Below are 16,887 nucleotides of genomic sequence, written 5' to 3'. Positions count from 1 at the left end.
GTTTTAAATAGGGATAATTGTTAATGATTTTAAAGTTTCAGGGGATTTTTAAGGATAATTTTAATTGATCGGCCTATTTAAATATTTCTTTTTAATTCGGCTTTTAATTATTGTATTTGTATTGTAGTTTTATGAGGCTGTTAGCCGCCCTGAGTCCCATGAGGAGAAGGGCGGGGTATAAATTAAATTATAAATAAAAAATAAATAAATAAATAAATAAATTGAAATACAGAAGCTAAGCAGGCTGATGACAAAAATCTTCTAAAATAAAAAGAAAACTTTTACATTTACTCTATACTGAAATAGTGAGGCCATTTTTGGTATACTCTGTCCAATTCTGGTCACCATGTTACAAAAATGATGCTGAAGCCCTAGAAAGATGCCAAGAAAAGCAACAAAGATGATAAGAATTGTATTATGAAAGTCTAAGGGAACTTGATATGTTTAGCCTAATGAAGAGAATGCTTAGGGAAGACCTGATAATAGCCTTCCAAGGGCTTCCACAGGGAAGAGGGGGTGGATTTATTCTCCATAGCACCTGAGGACAAGGCAAGAAGCAACAGGTGGAAGCTGGTCAGAGGGAGATTCAACCTGGAAATAAGGAGGAAGCAACCACAATGTCTTCACTCGGCTTAGGAGTAGAACTCACTTGGAAGATCCAGGTATAGAAATCCCATATCACTTTTGACTGTTAGTCAATGGGACTAAAAGACAGAATTTTCTAAGTGGTTGGTCTATTTGATATGTGTCATGAATATATGAGTCTAAGCAGTAGAAAAGGCCAATGAAGTGGCCTATATCTTTGTTTCTTTCTAAAATATCATTATTTCTATTCATAGAAACCAGAAATAATTCCACAGAACTATTTAAAAATTCATACTTTCTTTTAATTTTAAGAATAAAATCAACAGAGCGATTTTATTCTTAAATCAAATAAAAATAAAAAATTAAATTAAAATTAAAAACAAAAATAAAATTATTGCACAAAATAATTCTTATACCTTTTATCGTGGGTGGGATGTTTCAGATCAACTTAGTTTTAGGAAGGGGTAGAATTCCTATTTTTATGAAAAAAAATCTAATATGGTATTAATATATTTTTCATTCATAAATTCCATGATTACAATCAACCAACATTGATGTAGAATAGCACATTCCAGCCTTCAGGTATGAAGAATGGCTGGAGAGATTTGTTTCCAATCTTTTGCAAATCAAAAACTTGATTCAAAATCCAAAACTCCCTGTTAATTACACCTACATGTCATAAAAGAACAGTTACTTTTCCTCCTGTGTGATGGAATATATTTAATTAATTTGTATCTCACTTTTGGATACAAGTGATCTAAAATTGAGCAAATCCAGTGGGAATTATAAAAGGTTAAAGATAAAACATGATTTTTTTTCCTTTGAAAACTGCCAATATCATTAAAATTGAAAAATACTTTCATGCATAGTTGCCTCTTCTGAGGAGATAAACCCTGACAAATGTCAGATGATTAATTTCCAGGGTTTTCGTATTATTATTCCATAGCAGAAACATGATATAACAGTGCTTTGGGAAATACAAAATGCTACTTGATCAGTGGCAGTGTTAAACTCGCAAAATATAGTTTTGACTCCAGCAAAATATTTTTATTTCATAAATTTATGTTTCACAGCATACTGTGATAATTCTCATTTTGGACAAACTAAAAAAAATGTCATTTTAGAAAAATGTTTTGTATCATTGTATGAATTGTGTGGTCCTCATGACGATTGAATTTGAGACCTCTGCTTTCTCTATATTTAGATCACTATTTACCAATCTTAGCAATTTTAAAATGTTTGGAGCCAGAATTCCTCAGCTGAAGTCCACACATCTTAAAGTTGCTGAGGTAAAAAACACTGATGATATGTAGAAGCTATAGTTTGACAAGACCCACTGATCTAGCCAGGCGACTTTGGGCCATCCTATGACCCTCATCCCAACCTTTATCACAGGGTTGATGTTGAGGGGGAAAAAGGAGGGAACATAATGCCACTTTGAGTTGTACAAAATAAAGGTAAGATATAAAACAAATAAACTCAAGATTTATTTCTGAGTAAAAATTAACTATACATTTTTTTAACCTTGAGTTTTGTCCGCTTTTTTGACAATACTTATCTACAATATGCAGTATCTTTTTCTCTCCTCATTTTTGCAGGATTCATTATTTTTCTGTCTGTCCTTTCCTTCTTAATTCTACCAATTGTAGTTTTTCTTAATTCCTATTAACTTAACTATAGATTTTTATGTAAGTTTGTTCATTTCACTCAGTTCCCAGGAGCTTCCATATCCTCTTTCCTTATATCCACTTTTTACTCTTATTGAGGTAAAATTTTTTGCAGTCATTGTGGTTTACTCTAAGTTGTTTCACTTTTTTCCCCTTATCTTTCATGTACATTTTTCTCCCGAGAGTCAGTCTTGAGACTTAAAAAGTCATCTAGTTCAGAAAATCCCTCTTTAGGGTGTTTTGGACTCCTCAAAAAATGTTTTTAAAAGTTTGGTTCTCATCCTTTCTATTTTGGAGAAGTAATAAATTTGAAAAAAACTTTGGCATGTGTGTTATGGGTGTGTCCATTAGTAATTACTATTGGTTAGTTATTATCAGTGTGGTGAACCAGATTCTTGGAATGAATATATATATATATATGCAGGTCTTGGTGTATTCGGGTCTTTTCCCGTGTAAGATTGAGAGTATCTTGGCGACGTTTCGACGAGGTCCCACTCGTCATCTTCAGGCTGGGGTCTTCGGCTTCATGCCTGTGTGAGCAAAGTGTGATCGGAGCTGCCGTCTCTCTATAAATACTGGTTGGTGGGTGTGGAGTGCTGGCTTAGTTGCTGTAGGTGGATTGGTTGGCTGTGTGGGAGACATTTTTTGTGGATTGTTTGGCTGTTTCGTAACATCCTGAGTAGTTGAGATGCTGGCTGTGTGCCCATTAGTCTTTTGTGTTATTATAACTATAATATATATATATACATGCCAAAAATCTGGTATCTTTCAATTTATGAAGAACTTGGCCTTTTAATTTATGAACAACATATTGCAAAAAATTGTGATTATGTACTTATGCAAAAATGTTTGTATTCTAAAATCTAAATGAATAATTAAATTTGTGAACATCAGGTATTGAATTTCATTGTACTGAATGAACAGACAACATGTTTCTGTATAGTCTACATTTAACTCATTTTTCAAGAAAGACTCATCATTAAAAATATAGACAAAAAAGATGTAATTTCAGCAGTGTTAGATGAAGTGGTATTTTTGTTTTATTCAGCAGTCTGGTTTTATTTATTTTGCTTTTTTAAATGGAAGTTTTAATGTCTTTTTCTTTTTCTCCTGAGAAGTTTAATACATATTTTCCTTGCTTGCTTCATTATATAGTCCTTTTAATATAACAGTGCTTTTTTACAGTATAGCCTTACACAATAGTAATGTTATATAATTAAATTGCTATTTAGTTTATGTCCTACATTAAAAATGGTAGCTATTTTAAAATGTCTTTTAACATTTTAATTTTACACACACACACACACACACACACTCCAAATAATTGTGTATTCCACATTCCAATTTTTTATTATATTTCTTCACTAATTTTCTCAATCTTTCCTTATAAATAATTATGTTTTATATTGATATTCATTTAGTTGCCATGTATTCCAATAAATATTTGTGGTTTAAACCAAGTATTCTAGGCAGCCTATATTTTCCAGCCACCATTGATATTTATTCTTAGGTCTCCAAATGGCCTTATCAGTTTTACCACTATCAACTCATTCCTTCATTATTAATTCCTTTCGTCTAACAGAATTTTCTCTCCCTAAATTGTTTTCATCCAGAATTTTGCATATTTTCCCACAAATTCCTGAATTATCAACCTATAAATTCCATTTTCAAACACAGGCATAGCTTTAGTGACATTAATTTGTACTTCCTGAGATATATTTTTTTTCTCTTTCAGAATTACAGTGCACCTATATCTTCTTTCCAGTATTTGATAAGATGAGAACTTTAATTCAGATCTGTTACATCCCTCCTGTTTCTCTTAGTTTCACAGATATACTTTTATTTCTTTTATTTCTTTCATTTGTGTCGTCTTCTATTCTGGGACACAATATTACATACTCTATGGCTGGCACCAAACATTTCTTACTTTTGTCATCCAACAAGACTTTGACTAATTGAGCCAGCCAGATAATTATATTTGTAATATAGCAAAGGAACAAGCCAGTTACCACCATTAGTGATATCCATGCAACGTTCATTCCCTACTAATATTAAGCTCCGTATTGATCAATTTGGTACATTTTGACCCACATATCACAAGCACAAGTTTTATCCAAACATGCTCACACTTCTCTAGAAAAATTAAGATCTCTACCTTGCAAACCAATATATTGTTTTCCACATCCCATCAACCTAGCAAGTATACTGATAGTCACTCAGCATGCATCCTACATGTAAATTATAAAAACTGCCACTGAAAATTGCTTATTTCCCACTGAATGCTGGTGGCATAATATTGAGAAGGGGGGCTGAAAGGGCTGCAAAATAGGTGCTAGGGGGCCACCCACAGTCTGCATAGGTTGTTTACTCCTAAGATTTGCTGAGCTTGCTCTTAATTAATTAATTACATTTATTTAGAGTTGTCTCTGCATTATTCAGCAATTTTGGAAGCTCTGGTACTTTTGATCTGTCTGTCTGTTTGTTTGTTTGTCTGTCTGTCTGTCACACTGGCTCGCCTTGGCCCAATCATACTCTCTCACCCCAACGTACTGCACAGTTATTGTTGTGGGAAAAAATAAAAAGGGAAGGACAGCTATGAATGCAGCTCTTGAACAACAAGCAGGATATAACACAAGCAAACAAATAAGGAGATTAATACCCAGTTACATAATATCTGTAAGTCTAGATTTAGGTTTATAACCTTAGAATATAAGTCTACTTTAATAAGTATTTTCCTACTAGCCAAAATAATGTTGCTGGCTTATTCCTTTAATCATACTAACATTAAGAAGTCGAACAGTGCTCAATGGTTATTTTAGTGTTTACCCTTATCTGTAGAAAACAGTTGTGTTTTTTCCTGATTGTGATTTTTTTGTATATCTATCTCACAATAAATAAAATAGAACTACTTGAAACTTTGGAAATCACTAACACTACTCGGCGAATAGTTGTTTCTGCTAGGCAAATCCACTCTAGCTCAGAAATTAACTTTAGCTATGCTTCTGAAAGTGGGGAAGGCTGCAGATTCATTTTCCCAGTCTCCAGATGTAAAAAGCTACTTAGTGAGCACAACACAAAAGCACAAAAATGTCATTAAAAATGATTTGCTAAAGAAAAAGACAAGAGAAGACTGTTAAACAAAATCATCACCAAATAAGGAGTCATTCCTACTATTTTTCTTAAATTGAGTAATTATGTCCCAGCAACTGCTGTCAGCTCTTAGTGACTACATATTCTCCAGGATAATCTGTCCCTAACCAGTCTTAAATAGTCTTAACACATTTACTTTAGAACATATGCTATAAAACTAAAATCAGTCGTTTCTACCAAATTCTTTAACAGCCAACTAAATGTTTCATAGGAAATACTAGCATTCACTGCCATCTAGTGTTATGATAGACTACCGACACTGCCAATATTTATTTGCTACATAATCATAGCCTCCAAAATACATTTTAAAAAAAAAGTTGACACAAGTCATTTAAAAGGAATTGACACAAAATTACTAGGCTAAAAAAGAAAAAGGGAAATATCTCCATCTCCAGAAAATATTTTCATCAGATGCAATAGATTTATGGTTATGTGGTATATTCCATATCTACGTGTGATGGTTTGCTGTTAAGCCCTAGCAACTCTGCTCTATGCAATGCAATAATATTGAAAATAATGGCATATACATTACAAAAAGTGGCCATTTCTTTGCATCAGCCTGCATATAAACCTGATCAGATCAATCTGCCCTGTACAGGTGTTCTGGGAATTTTGGTCCCAGTACATCTGGAGAGCCCCAGATGGGGAAGGTGGCTCAGCTTGAAAACCAAAAACATCTGCAAGTAAAACAAAATTCTTTGTAAATGAAAGTGTGACTTTGATGATGATAGCTGGCAATTCTAGAAACTCTAGTTTCAACACATTTGGAAAGTGTCAGATAAGAGTGGCCATTGGGGAACATTAGGCAGATTCAGAAAGGAGAGTAGAATTAACTGAATGGCTAAAATAATGCTCTTCAGATTTTAAAAATCAAAGTCATTACTAGAAGAAGACATAATGAAATGCATAAAATGTATTACTTCTCTTATTTTAGAAAAAAGACAAATGAATGCTATAGAAATAAGCAGGTTTATTAATTAGGAGTTTTACTGAAGCAGGAAGATTATTACAATATCTTTATTGTGTTTCACATTTACATAAATTGTAACATTATTTTATCTGTTGAACAATATATAATCAACAAAGCCAGCCTTGGGTTAAAACTAAAAGAAGCATTAGTTAGAACTTATTCAATACAATAGTTTAATATTTTTATTCTAATATTTTATTACTAGATAACATTGCTCATCATATATTTAGATTGTATTATCTTAACACGTCCATTGTTTACATCTGAGTAGATCTGCAGTTAGTTGTCATTTTAACTAGTATATGACACTGACTATATTTCTATGTTTCTATAAGGCATAATGAATGTACCACTGGGTAAAGAGACCTAAATCTTTTTATATCATTTACTCAATTAATTTGCCATATGATGTAAAAGCAATGATTTCACGTGCAAAGCATTTAAAAGCATTGGGCAGTGGTGGCGCAGTGGTTAGAATGCAGTATTGCAGGCTAACTTGCCCACACACCAGATCCTGACTATCTCAAAGTTGACTTATCCTTCATCCTTCTGCGGTTGGTAATATGAGGACCCAGATTGTTGGGGGCAATATGCTGACATTTGTAAATCACTCAGAGAGTGCTATAAAGCACTACAGGGCAGTATATAAGTCTAAATGCTATTGCTATTTCTAAAAGAGGTGCTTTTAAAGTTTATTGGCGTGAGCAAAGACCTATTTCAAAGCATTAAAGCAAGCACATTCTTTGGAAGGGTTGAATCAATAGAAGAACAATTACAAATAACTTTATTACGGTCATAGACCAGCAATAGCCATCACTTTTTACAATATATTAAATAATAATAATAATAATAATAATAATATAATAAAATAGTACTAACATTAATAGTAAATAATAACATCCCTGTTAAGAAAATACATGTTCTCAAAATGTTAGGGTCACTCCCTAGTTTACGTGAGTGGATAGCCGATTGGTGTGTGAGTAAATATAATGTTCCAAACATTATTAGAGATATCTCCCAAAAATTGGCACAAGTTGACAGCTATAGACCTGTAATCATTTTTTTTAATCAATAGAAGAGAATATCTGTAGCTCAGGGCTGAACTGTCAGTCTTCGATATTCCCTATTACCATACTTTCAGGAAAACCAGTTTAATGTGATGAGATTGATCTGACTGAACACTCTGAGAAGCCAACTATCATATTAATCTCTTTGACATTCCAGAGAGATAAATTTGGGTTAGTTTGATCTGAATTCATCAGCAAAGCTGCTACTGCATTAATTATGCTATGCATTAATATTTAAGAAACTAAATTATTGTCTTTTATATTTTTCTCCATTGGAAACATTTTAGTATATGGTAATAATTAAATTAACATTATATCATGCAGCTGGAAAAAAAGCCTTTTAAATACAGAATACAGAAACTTATGATAGTTATGCTGAAATAAGTTTTGATTCAGCCAGTGGCTAGCCACTATTGCAACCTGAAAATAAGCAATCATCTACACTGAGCCAAGAGGAAGGGAATATCCAGCATTATATAGCCCAGTATTTGCTTATTAGCCAGCTTGACTGGAATTGAAGGGACATGCTAATCAATTCCGCAAACCACATTGACATACTACTGTCCCACAATGGTAACTTCTGCCCCAACTTAAAATACCACACTGGTAACTTCTATTTCCTACTAAGAAGCTATTTTATCAAAATATGAGGATAATTGTAATCAAATTAGATACATTCTGATTTCACTGCTGTGAACACTGTGTCCCATTTACTGTTCGTATTTTCCAAGTGCTCTTTCCTAAATTGGTTCTGGAATGAATCATTTAGATCTTCATCCTCTACCACAGATATTACTTCCAATTTTTTTGCAACTAGTTTAAGGAGAGTGTGCTGTTTTTCTACCAGATTTGCAGTGTCCTTAAGCCTGAAGACCAAAAAAATACATTTGTTATAGGACAAGTGATTAAGTTATACAAAATACACCAGGATTGACAATGAGGGCCTCAGAACTGCATGGACAACCTTATATGTTGGTCACACTCCAAGAATCCCTCTAAAATTTGTTTACTAATATTTAAATTAAAATGAAATGAAATTAAAATATATTTAATTTTTTTGTCTTAACTCCACTGACATCAGTCAGAAAACCTAAAAGAAGGTGCGCATTTTAATACATATTATATTACATATGATATATTAAATATTCAATATATTAAATATGAAAAGATTGTTAAGATACTTAATCTATTCTGAAGATGATGCACTTTAAATTATTTTGACAATAAGATTTCTTTTCCTTTTGCAGAACATTTTACTTTTCATTAAAAAAAGATTTACACCAATTCAAAGTAACAACATACATAAATTGTTTTAAAAGTATTTGATTTGAAACAAGCTTTTTTAATTCAAGGGTTATGACCATGAGTACAGCCTATTCCCATGGAGAATAGAGCTTACTTTTTTCTACATTTTCTTCATATTTTGGAATATTTTGATGGAATGATAAAGATTTATGTTCTTCAACCAATGCAGACTAATAATAGTGGAGAACAGCTTATCAGCTCCATTTTTCTTGGGTACTGCATTTAAGTTGGTATTTACTAAAAGTTAACCCTACACATGCTATAGGAAATATTTTCCTTACGTTAGGTCAAGTTCTTTTTTGTTTTAAGTCAGATTTGAATCCATGCTGTTTGTAATAAACCCAGTTTGTCATTTTATCACTACCTTCTCAATAAATGAATAAAAAAGGCTGTTCAATTTATATATTTCATAATATATAAAATATATAAATATTATTTTGAAAATTAAAAAGATTGAGAAATTTTGTATGTTCTAAGATTGACTTGATTGCAGTGAAGAACATAGTCCAAGATGCATGTCAGACTTTTTCACTAGCCCCAGGATTCTCAGAAATATACTACGAAAATTATTGAAAAATGCTTGTGCCTACATTAAAAATAAGGTCCACATTCATTTTTATCATTTTCTAATAATACTCTTGAAAGTAAAATACTGTCCTTAGCCTGCAAAGTTATAACCAGGGCTTTTTTTGTCATAGAACGCCCAGAATGGAGTTCCGGCACCTTTTTTGGATGGAACCTTGTAGGGTAGGCAAGGCGGGTTGTATGACATGTGTGAGTTCCGGCACCTTTTTGTTTTTTAGAAAAAAAGCACTGGTTATAATTTCCCACTAATAGAATTAGCACAGAATTAACAAATACCTGTATTTCTGTTTCAATAGTTCTAGTTCTAATGGTGCATCAGCATTCTTTGCATCACCTGTTATATTATCCCATCCAAAGCAAAGCTGGAACACGCTCTATTTAAAAAAAAAAGAATTCATAGAAATGGTAAACTTCTTCTAACAAACTTAAGAAATCAAACTTCTTTGAGGTTTATAAAGTGTCTCAAGTAGAATATTTTATTTATTCTTTATTCTCCAAAGCTCCTGAAGGCAGGACAAGAAGCAATGGATGGAAACTAATTAAGGAGAGAACCAGTGATGGGATTCAGCCGGTTCGCACCAGTTCGGCAGAACCGGTAGCTAAATTTTGTTGAATTCGGAGAACCAGCTGAATGCACACCACTTCCGGAAGTCTGTTCTAGGCCTGGGAGGCCTGGAAGAGGCCTCCCAGGCATAGAACGGTCCATCGGAAGTGTGAGGATGCCACTTCCAGAAGTCCATTCTAGGCTTCAGAGGCCCAGGCCTGCATCCACACAGAGAACCAGTTGTTCAGAGATTTGAATCCTACCACTGGAGAGAACCAACATAAAACTAAGGAGAAATTTTCTGACAGTTAGAACAATGAATGAATGGAACAAATTATGTCCAGAAGTTGTGGGTGCTCCAACACTGGAGGTTTTTAAAAAGAGATACCATGGTCTAAAATAGTATAGGGTTTCCTGCTTGAGCATGGAGTTGGACTAGAAGACCTCCAAGGTCCCTCCCAACTCTCTTATTCTGTTATTCCAAAACCATTTATGAGTCTGGTATGTCCATATTTATATTATCAACTTTGCAGTGAAGTTATTGTTCTCTGAGTCTTTTGGTGATCTTCCAAGTGAACTTCAAACTTCTCTCCTTTTGGCTTACCTGCCTGTCAGACCTTTCTGCTTCTTAACTCTTCTAATGCTCTAGTAAGAGACTAAAGAAATGCAAAGGGCAAAGGAAAGAGACCAGCATCTTTCCTCCTTGCATTCACTGCCAAAGCAACAATAAGAAGTAACAGACAGTAGATCATGAGAGCCAATTTCTCTTTGCTTTGAGTTTTATTGACAGTTTAGCTCTTTGCAATCATTACAAAACTGAAAAACTGAAAAAGAATTGTATTAGTCTGGCCCTGTCTATTCTTATCCTCCTGTTTTGAGGCTGGGAAGGCATATAGAAATCACAAAAGCCAGTCATTCTTGTTTTCAACTTACCATAACGCCACCATATTTAGATCTATTAGGATATATAACAATGGATTCTTGATCAACTCTACTGAGAAACCAAAATGGCAGTTTTTTTTCCAGGTTTGTATGAAGATTAACCTAAAAAAAATAAATACATCTTTAATAAATTTGCTATAAGCATAAAACTAAAAAATTGTGCCATTACAACTGGACTGTCCATTCACTCCCTAGATTAATTCTGCATGCAATATAGAAAAATTGTTATAACTTTAAGCATAGATAATGTTGATTATCCTTTTTGGATAGAAAATAAGTTAAGGTTTTCCATCTCTCCTCAGAAAAAGATGAATAGAAAAATTGATAAATTAATCTCTGGTCAGGTCATTTCTCATAACAGCATATTAAAAGCTTATGGCTTAAGGATAATGTTTCATATATTATAAAGCTTTAAAATAATTAGAAATGCTAACAAAATTTTCAATCCTGGGAAATCCATGTTTAATCCATATTTGGATTAAGTATTTCAAAGATTAGCTGGCATCATAGCAGGCGTTGTTAGAGTATATAGTAAAAGGCACATATTATATCTCTAGATAGGTAGCATGTCAGCAAAAGTGTGTTGGATAGCAACATAATATTTAGATTGCATAGAAAAGCATGAATGTACTTAAGACAAAATTGGACTTTAGTTGCCCTTGTGCAATCCTGATCAAAGTATACTCAAACTAACTAATTTGGTTCTTATCATTAGCTGGGGATATTGCATGTGGCACAGGGACAACTAATCTTAATAACACACTTTACATGAAAACTTCAATTAACCAAGAGGAGTGGTAGATCTCATTATCTTTGAAATATCTATGGGCAATCTGGCAAGAACTGCAGCATAAAGGACTGTGAATTGGAATATAAGAGAAGCAAATGTTATTGATGTAGAAAAAATGAGGGGAGGCAATACTAGAAAAAGTGTTTTAGAAATATCAGTGATGTGTTAAAGACTGAAATGTATATGTCATAGACTGAAACAATTTTATAGAAATTGAAGTTATAAATGAGGTGAGAACATTGAGAAATGACAAAGCTGCAAATGTAGATGGCATGTCTAAAGAAGTGTTTAAATATGTGTTTCTTCTGGAATGGACCGGCTTAATCTGGGTTCAAACTGGAAAAATGCTATTATTGTTTCCCTATATAAAACAGCAAGAGTGTAGACAAAAAGTTTAGGATTAGTTATGCCTGGGAAGATGTTAGGAAGAATTCTGGTGAAAGAATATAGTGGTGGCACTGAACAAAATTCTGGAAGTATAAGTCGCTTCATGCTAGGCAGGGCATCTGCATTTGTACTAATCATTGAAAAATATATAAAAATGAGAACGTTTATTTTCTATGAATCTAAATCTATGAAAAAATTATAGGTTACAATATAACATTTTAATACAAATATGAGGTCGATAATTACTCAACGGCATAAGACTATATGATGGAGGTAACATATGTGTGGGAGTATATTGAGAGCTTAGTGAATGGTTCAACATCAAACAGGAAGCAAATGAAAGATTTATGATGTTTCTTATTTGTTTAATACATTTATGATAAAAGTATAAAGGCTTGCGGCAATGACCTGATGCTTATGGATGTGAATATATTATGCCTATCGGGTGAGAACATCATTTGCAATGAATATTAGCTAGACTGAAACAACCAGACAAATTCGTATGAAAATTAATGAATCAAATACCAAGTTAATTGTATTTGACAGGAAAAATGGAATAATAAGTTGCATGATATAGCTAGGTGGTGAAAGATTAAAACAAACAGAAGAATCCATGTAACTTGGTAGAATGTTTGCTAAAAGTGAAAGTGGATGGATAAATTTTAAGATGGGCAAATGCTGGCAGAAAAGTAGTAGTACTGGTAGTATTTATTTATTTTATTTATTTCATTTATACCCCGCCCTTCTCCCGGAGGACTCAGGGCGGCTTACAGCCAGTTTAAAACAATCTCACATAAATACCAAATACAAATCTAAAATAATTAAAAATAAATATTTGAATTGGCCGCTCTATTAAAATTTTGTTAAAACCAATTAAAATACCCCCTAGGCCAGTCCTGCCTGCTGAAACAGCCAAGTCTTGAGGGCGCGGCGGAAGGAGGGGAGATCCGGAATCACCCGGATCTCTGGGGGCAGCTCATTCCAGAGGGTATGTGGTCTGTTGCAAATAATACATTTGTCAAGAGAAGTAAAACTGCAAATATAAGCATGCTTTTACCACTTCAATACATGGAATGAATGTGAATTAAATTTGTAAGGAAAATATAAAAATTGAATTTAGTTGGAGTGGGATTCTTTAGAATGTGATAAGGTAAAGACCAAATGGTTGGATGGAGTGGATAAGGTCCTTAGAAACGGAGACAATGAAAATATTTATATCACAGAAGGCAATGTCTGAAGCAATATGTGGACATGATGAGAGTAAGAATGATTTTCAAAGTTAAAAAAATAGGGAGGCATTGTTGCAATTCTTATTTTCTTATCATGCACCTTTAATTTCTTTGGAACACTATTTTTATGTCACATATATGTTTTGCATAATGGTACATACTAACAAAGGGCATAGTGTGATGGATATGTATGTACATATTATGATATTCATTGTTGGATTTTAATACATTAAAGGTTCCTTATTTTCCTTATATTTATATTACTAGTACAGGGGTCTGCAACCTTGACAACTTTAAGACTTGTGGACTTCAGTTCCCTATGCTGGCTGAGGAATTCTGGGAGCTGAAGTCCACAAGTCTTAAAGTTGTCAAGGTTGCAGACCCCTGTACTAGGGTTTCACATAACTTATCAGAAGAATAATTTGGGCAATTTACCAATAATTTTTCAATTTACTTTCCCAGCAGCAAAGGGGGAATATTAATTCCTATATATAATCAATATAAAATCTATCATGCACTTCACAAACCTGCATTGCTATTCTTTTCATTGCAGCAAACTTCTGCACCTCTGCAATGTCACCAACAGCCAAACCAATCTACAACACAGAAATCAGAATCAGCAAAGGGTTGTTTTTTTTATGCTTTCCAAATATTTCAATCCCTTTCTGTTAAATTGTAGTTTTACTAAAATTAAAACTAAAAAGTCCTATTATCATAACAGGAACCTAACACATATTCAATAAATCAAAATATTTGTTTGCATACAAATCCAGGCAGAGTTTTGTACAATAACTAAAATAATGGATGTCCACCCATCCGTTATGAGAAAAAGCTGCAGGCTTAGACACTGACTTAATATTTCTCTTTTAACTTCAAAGCTCATCAGCCATGAGAAATGGATCTCATAGTGATAATCTGAGTTGATAGTCCGGATAGAATAAGGAGAGCCTTGGATTCCTTCATCAGTAGCCATTAAAAGCTTTTCATTTGTCTAATTCACTTTATTCCCAATAAACTAAATTGAACAAATTTGAAATAAAATGCAAATAGACATCAATTCCAATTATAATCATCCTAGATGCGATATTTTGAGTCACCCAGATTTTCAAAGACAGTTCTAAAGTGCTACAATAATCCTATATGGAAACTATTATAAAGCAGCTTTTTCTGGTGCCTCTGCATTGAATTTGTAAGAGATAATGGGAGTTATTTCAAGAAGGATAATAAACATTCTCATAATACCACTTGAGCCATTTCTGGATGGCAGTCATGGAGTTTTGTTGTAATATATGCACTCACTATAAGCATCATAAATAATACATTAAAGGAAGTACAGGTACAGCTGTCTGATTTGCCTGCAGAAATTCCTATGTACAATCTCTTTAACATTTCTTTGATTAATCTCCTAAGAAATGCAGACAGTGGCTAATGTTTGTTAGTCAGAATAGACTGCAATGGGCTAAAAGGAATATTCTTCCCATATTAGGAAAAATACAAGACCATAATAGTTCTGCCCTCAGCAAGCCAAAAGGCAAATGTTGCTGATGCCTATTATTTGCTCCTAATAAATTACAGAACTATTCCCTCCATATCTCTAGTAATATATTTTCTAAAGAGAAAAAATAAATAAAATAAAATAAATTTATGCAAGTTCCAAGTTATGCTGTCAACACCTGACCTTAATATAGTTAATTCTTACCAGCAAGTTCATAAGAAGAATTGGGATAAGCAGAGAAAAGATAATGAGAATGAAAAAACTCAGGAATGGAAAAGGGAGTTTATCAACAAGCATTGGTTCAAGGAAAGCTTCACGGTAGTTGACATCTCCTAGCATCATGGAAAATGTTTGCATTACTGAAAGATATGGAGTGCCATATGTTTCCTAAAAGGAAAAAGAGGAAAGATAGTAATTTATAAGGTTCTGTTTTCAGACTCACACATAATTTCTGGTTTTTCACAGGTGTTCTATTATCTCAAATGTTACTATTTGCATTCTTTTAAATATATCTTTAATTTTATATTTAATAGACCTAATAGAGATTGCAATAGATTTTTAAATGCCTTCAGTGCTCACATTAAGCAATCCAAAGAAAATTCATGGATCTAATTTTTTTAATCTGCAAGCATTTATCACTGGTAGGAAGCAAGTATATTTTGATTTTTAAACAGTAGGATTTGGGGTTTTGCAGAGTTTGGATACCCGAAAAAATAGTTATTTAATCTCTCCTTTCTGTGTATTAGGTTACCTATGCATGTTGAGGGAGCTCATTTCCAACAGAACAATGAGCTGTAGTCATCTACCACTTAATTTTCTAATCACACCAGAAACACCAAATTTATTAAGAAAATTAATATGATACTAAAGAGTGATGATTTATTTCTGATTAATTTTAGTTAAAATAATTTTTTAAATCAGATGATAGACACTAGTACATTTAGGCATTAAAGTTATTAAAAACACCTTCATGTTGTCTAAATTTATATCTGAAATTCACAAAACAGTACTATCATACTGTTTTTGTTAACAGCTGCTTGATGGCATATAGTCAATCAAATCCATGCCTTTTCTATCCACCACCTTACATTTTGGTGTATCCACCAAGACCTAAAGAAGATCACTCCAAGGTACTGTTGTCTTCTTCTGTCACATTTAACTTGGCTTAAGTAATACAATTCCATTAAATAGGCAGTTTCATATAGTCAGTTTCTACAACAAAGTTTGCATTTCGTCTCCAGTTTTTAAATTAGAACTTTCTCTCATTACTTAAAAAAAAACCTCTTAAATTTATAGATAATAAATGTTTAGGCACAGTAATCTTAATTTGTGGAATTAAATATAATATAATATTTTAATACCAATATTTTAATAACATTATTTTTTGTTTTAAAATAATTTTTTAAAGTATTTAATATGACATTTCAAACCTGTGTACCAAGAAGAACATGGAAGCTGAGCCCAAAAGCTAACATCAAAAAAAAGAAAACAACAATGATCCGTATCAGAGTCTTCAAAATTTCCCAGAACATCACAATATATATTCCATAATTTTCAAATCTGAGAAGAGAAAACACAATATTTAATTTAAAAAGGGGTATATATAATTTTCTTAATCTCTTAATCACATGATACATTTGTGAAGTCCTCTGTTTATAAAGATCACTGCTATTTACAATTCTCCAACCAAGAAATGCTTGTAGAAAGATTCTCATTTTAGTAACTATACTTTTTCATTAGTTCTGATTCAGTCTCCATTCTCTTTTGTCATTTATGAAAATAGAATCTAGTCCTGATAGGCTGAGAAAACAATGTGGTTATCTTGTATTAAAATATGTATTAGCTACTGTATCTACTTAATGTATGCTTTAAATATCATTTTCCAACTGAAAAAATATGAAGTTTTCTCCTTTTGTTTTAATATGAGAAACTAAAGTACTTTGATTGAATATTAAAAGATTCAGAACAATTAAAACAAAGTAATTTTTTTGTAAAACTCCTGCTGCCATATAGCAATGGGAAAGATAATAGCTAACAATGGGCTCTAATTATACTGGCTACTATTTCATTATTAGTTGAGAAAAATGGTAGTTCCTGTAGAATATGAATAGAAGCATGCTTTAATAACCTTGTCCTGCTTGTGTTTAATATGCATTGGGTTGTCATTGCAG

The 16,887-nt window shown here is 32.8% G+C and overlaps 1 protein-coding gene across 1 annotated transcript in view; it reads right to left on the bottom strand.

Moving 5' to 3' along the window:
- Nucleotides 1-8,106: 8,106 nt before the first annotated feature.
- The window catches only part of TRPA1 (transient receptor potential cation channel subfamily A member 1), a 34,788-nt gene continuing 26,007 nt past the window's right edge, over nucleotides 8,107-16,887 (bottom strand). The window contains exons 22-27 of the mRNA XM_015817163.1: nucleotides 16,147-16,276; nucleotides 14,921-15,103; nucleotides 13,749-13,817; nucleotides 10,807-10,917; nucleotides 9,606-9,703; nucleotides 8,107-8,305 (exon numbers count right to left, since the gene is read on the bottom strand). Coding sequence (XP_015672649.1) covers nucleotides 8,107-8,305; nucleotides 9,606-9,703; nucleotides 10,807-10,917; nucleotides 13,749-13,817; nucleotides 14,921-15,103; nucleotides 16,147-16,276 — 790 coding nt within the window. The remainder of the gene's footprint in view (nucleotides 8,306-9,605; nucleotides 9,704-10,806; nucleotides 10,918-13,748; nucleotides 13,818-14,920; nucleotides 15,104-16,146; nucleotides 16,277-16,887) is intronic.

This window comes from Protobothrops mucrosquamatus, unplaced genomic scaffold (assembly GCF_001527695.2).
Source record: "Protobothrops mucrosquamatus isolate PMUCROS unplaced genomic scaffold, P.Mucros_1.0 scaffold556, whole genome shotgun sequence".
In the NCBI taxonomy this organism is placed as follows: domain Eukaryota; kingdom Metazoa; phylum Chordata; class Lepidosauria; order Squamata; family Viperidae; genus Protobothrops; species Protobothrops mucrosquamatus.
Note: the sequence above shows the minus strand (reverse complement) of the source record. Positions and strands in the feature narration are given on the sequence as shown.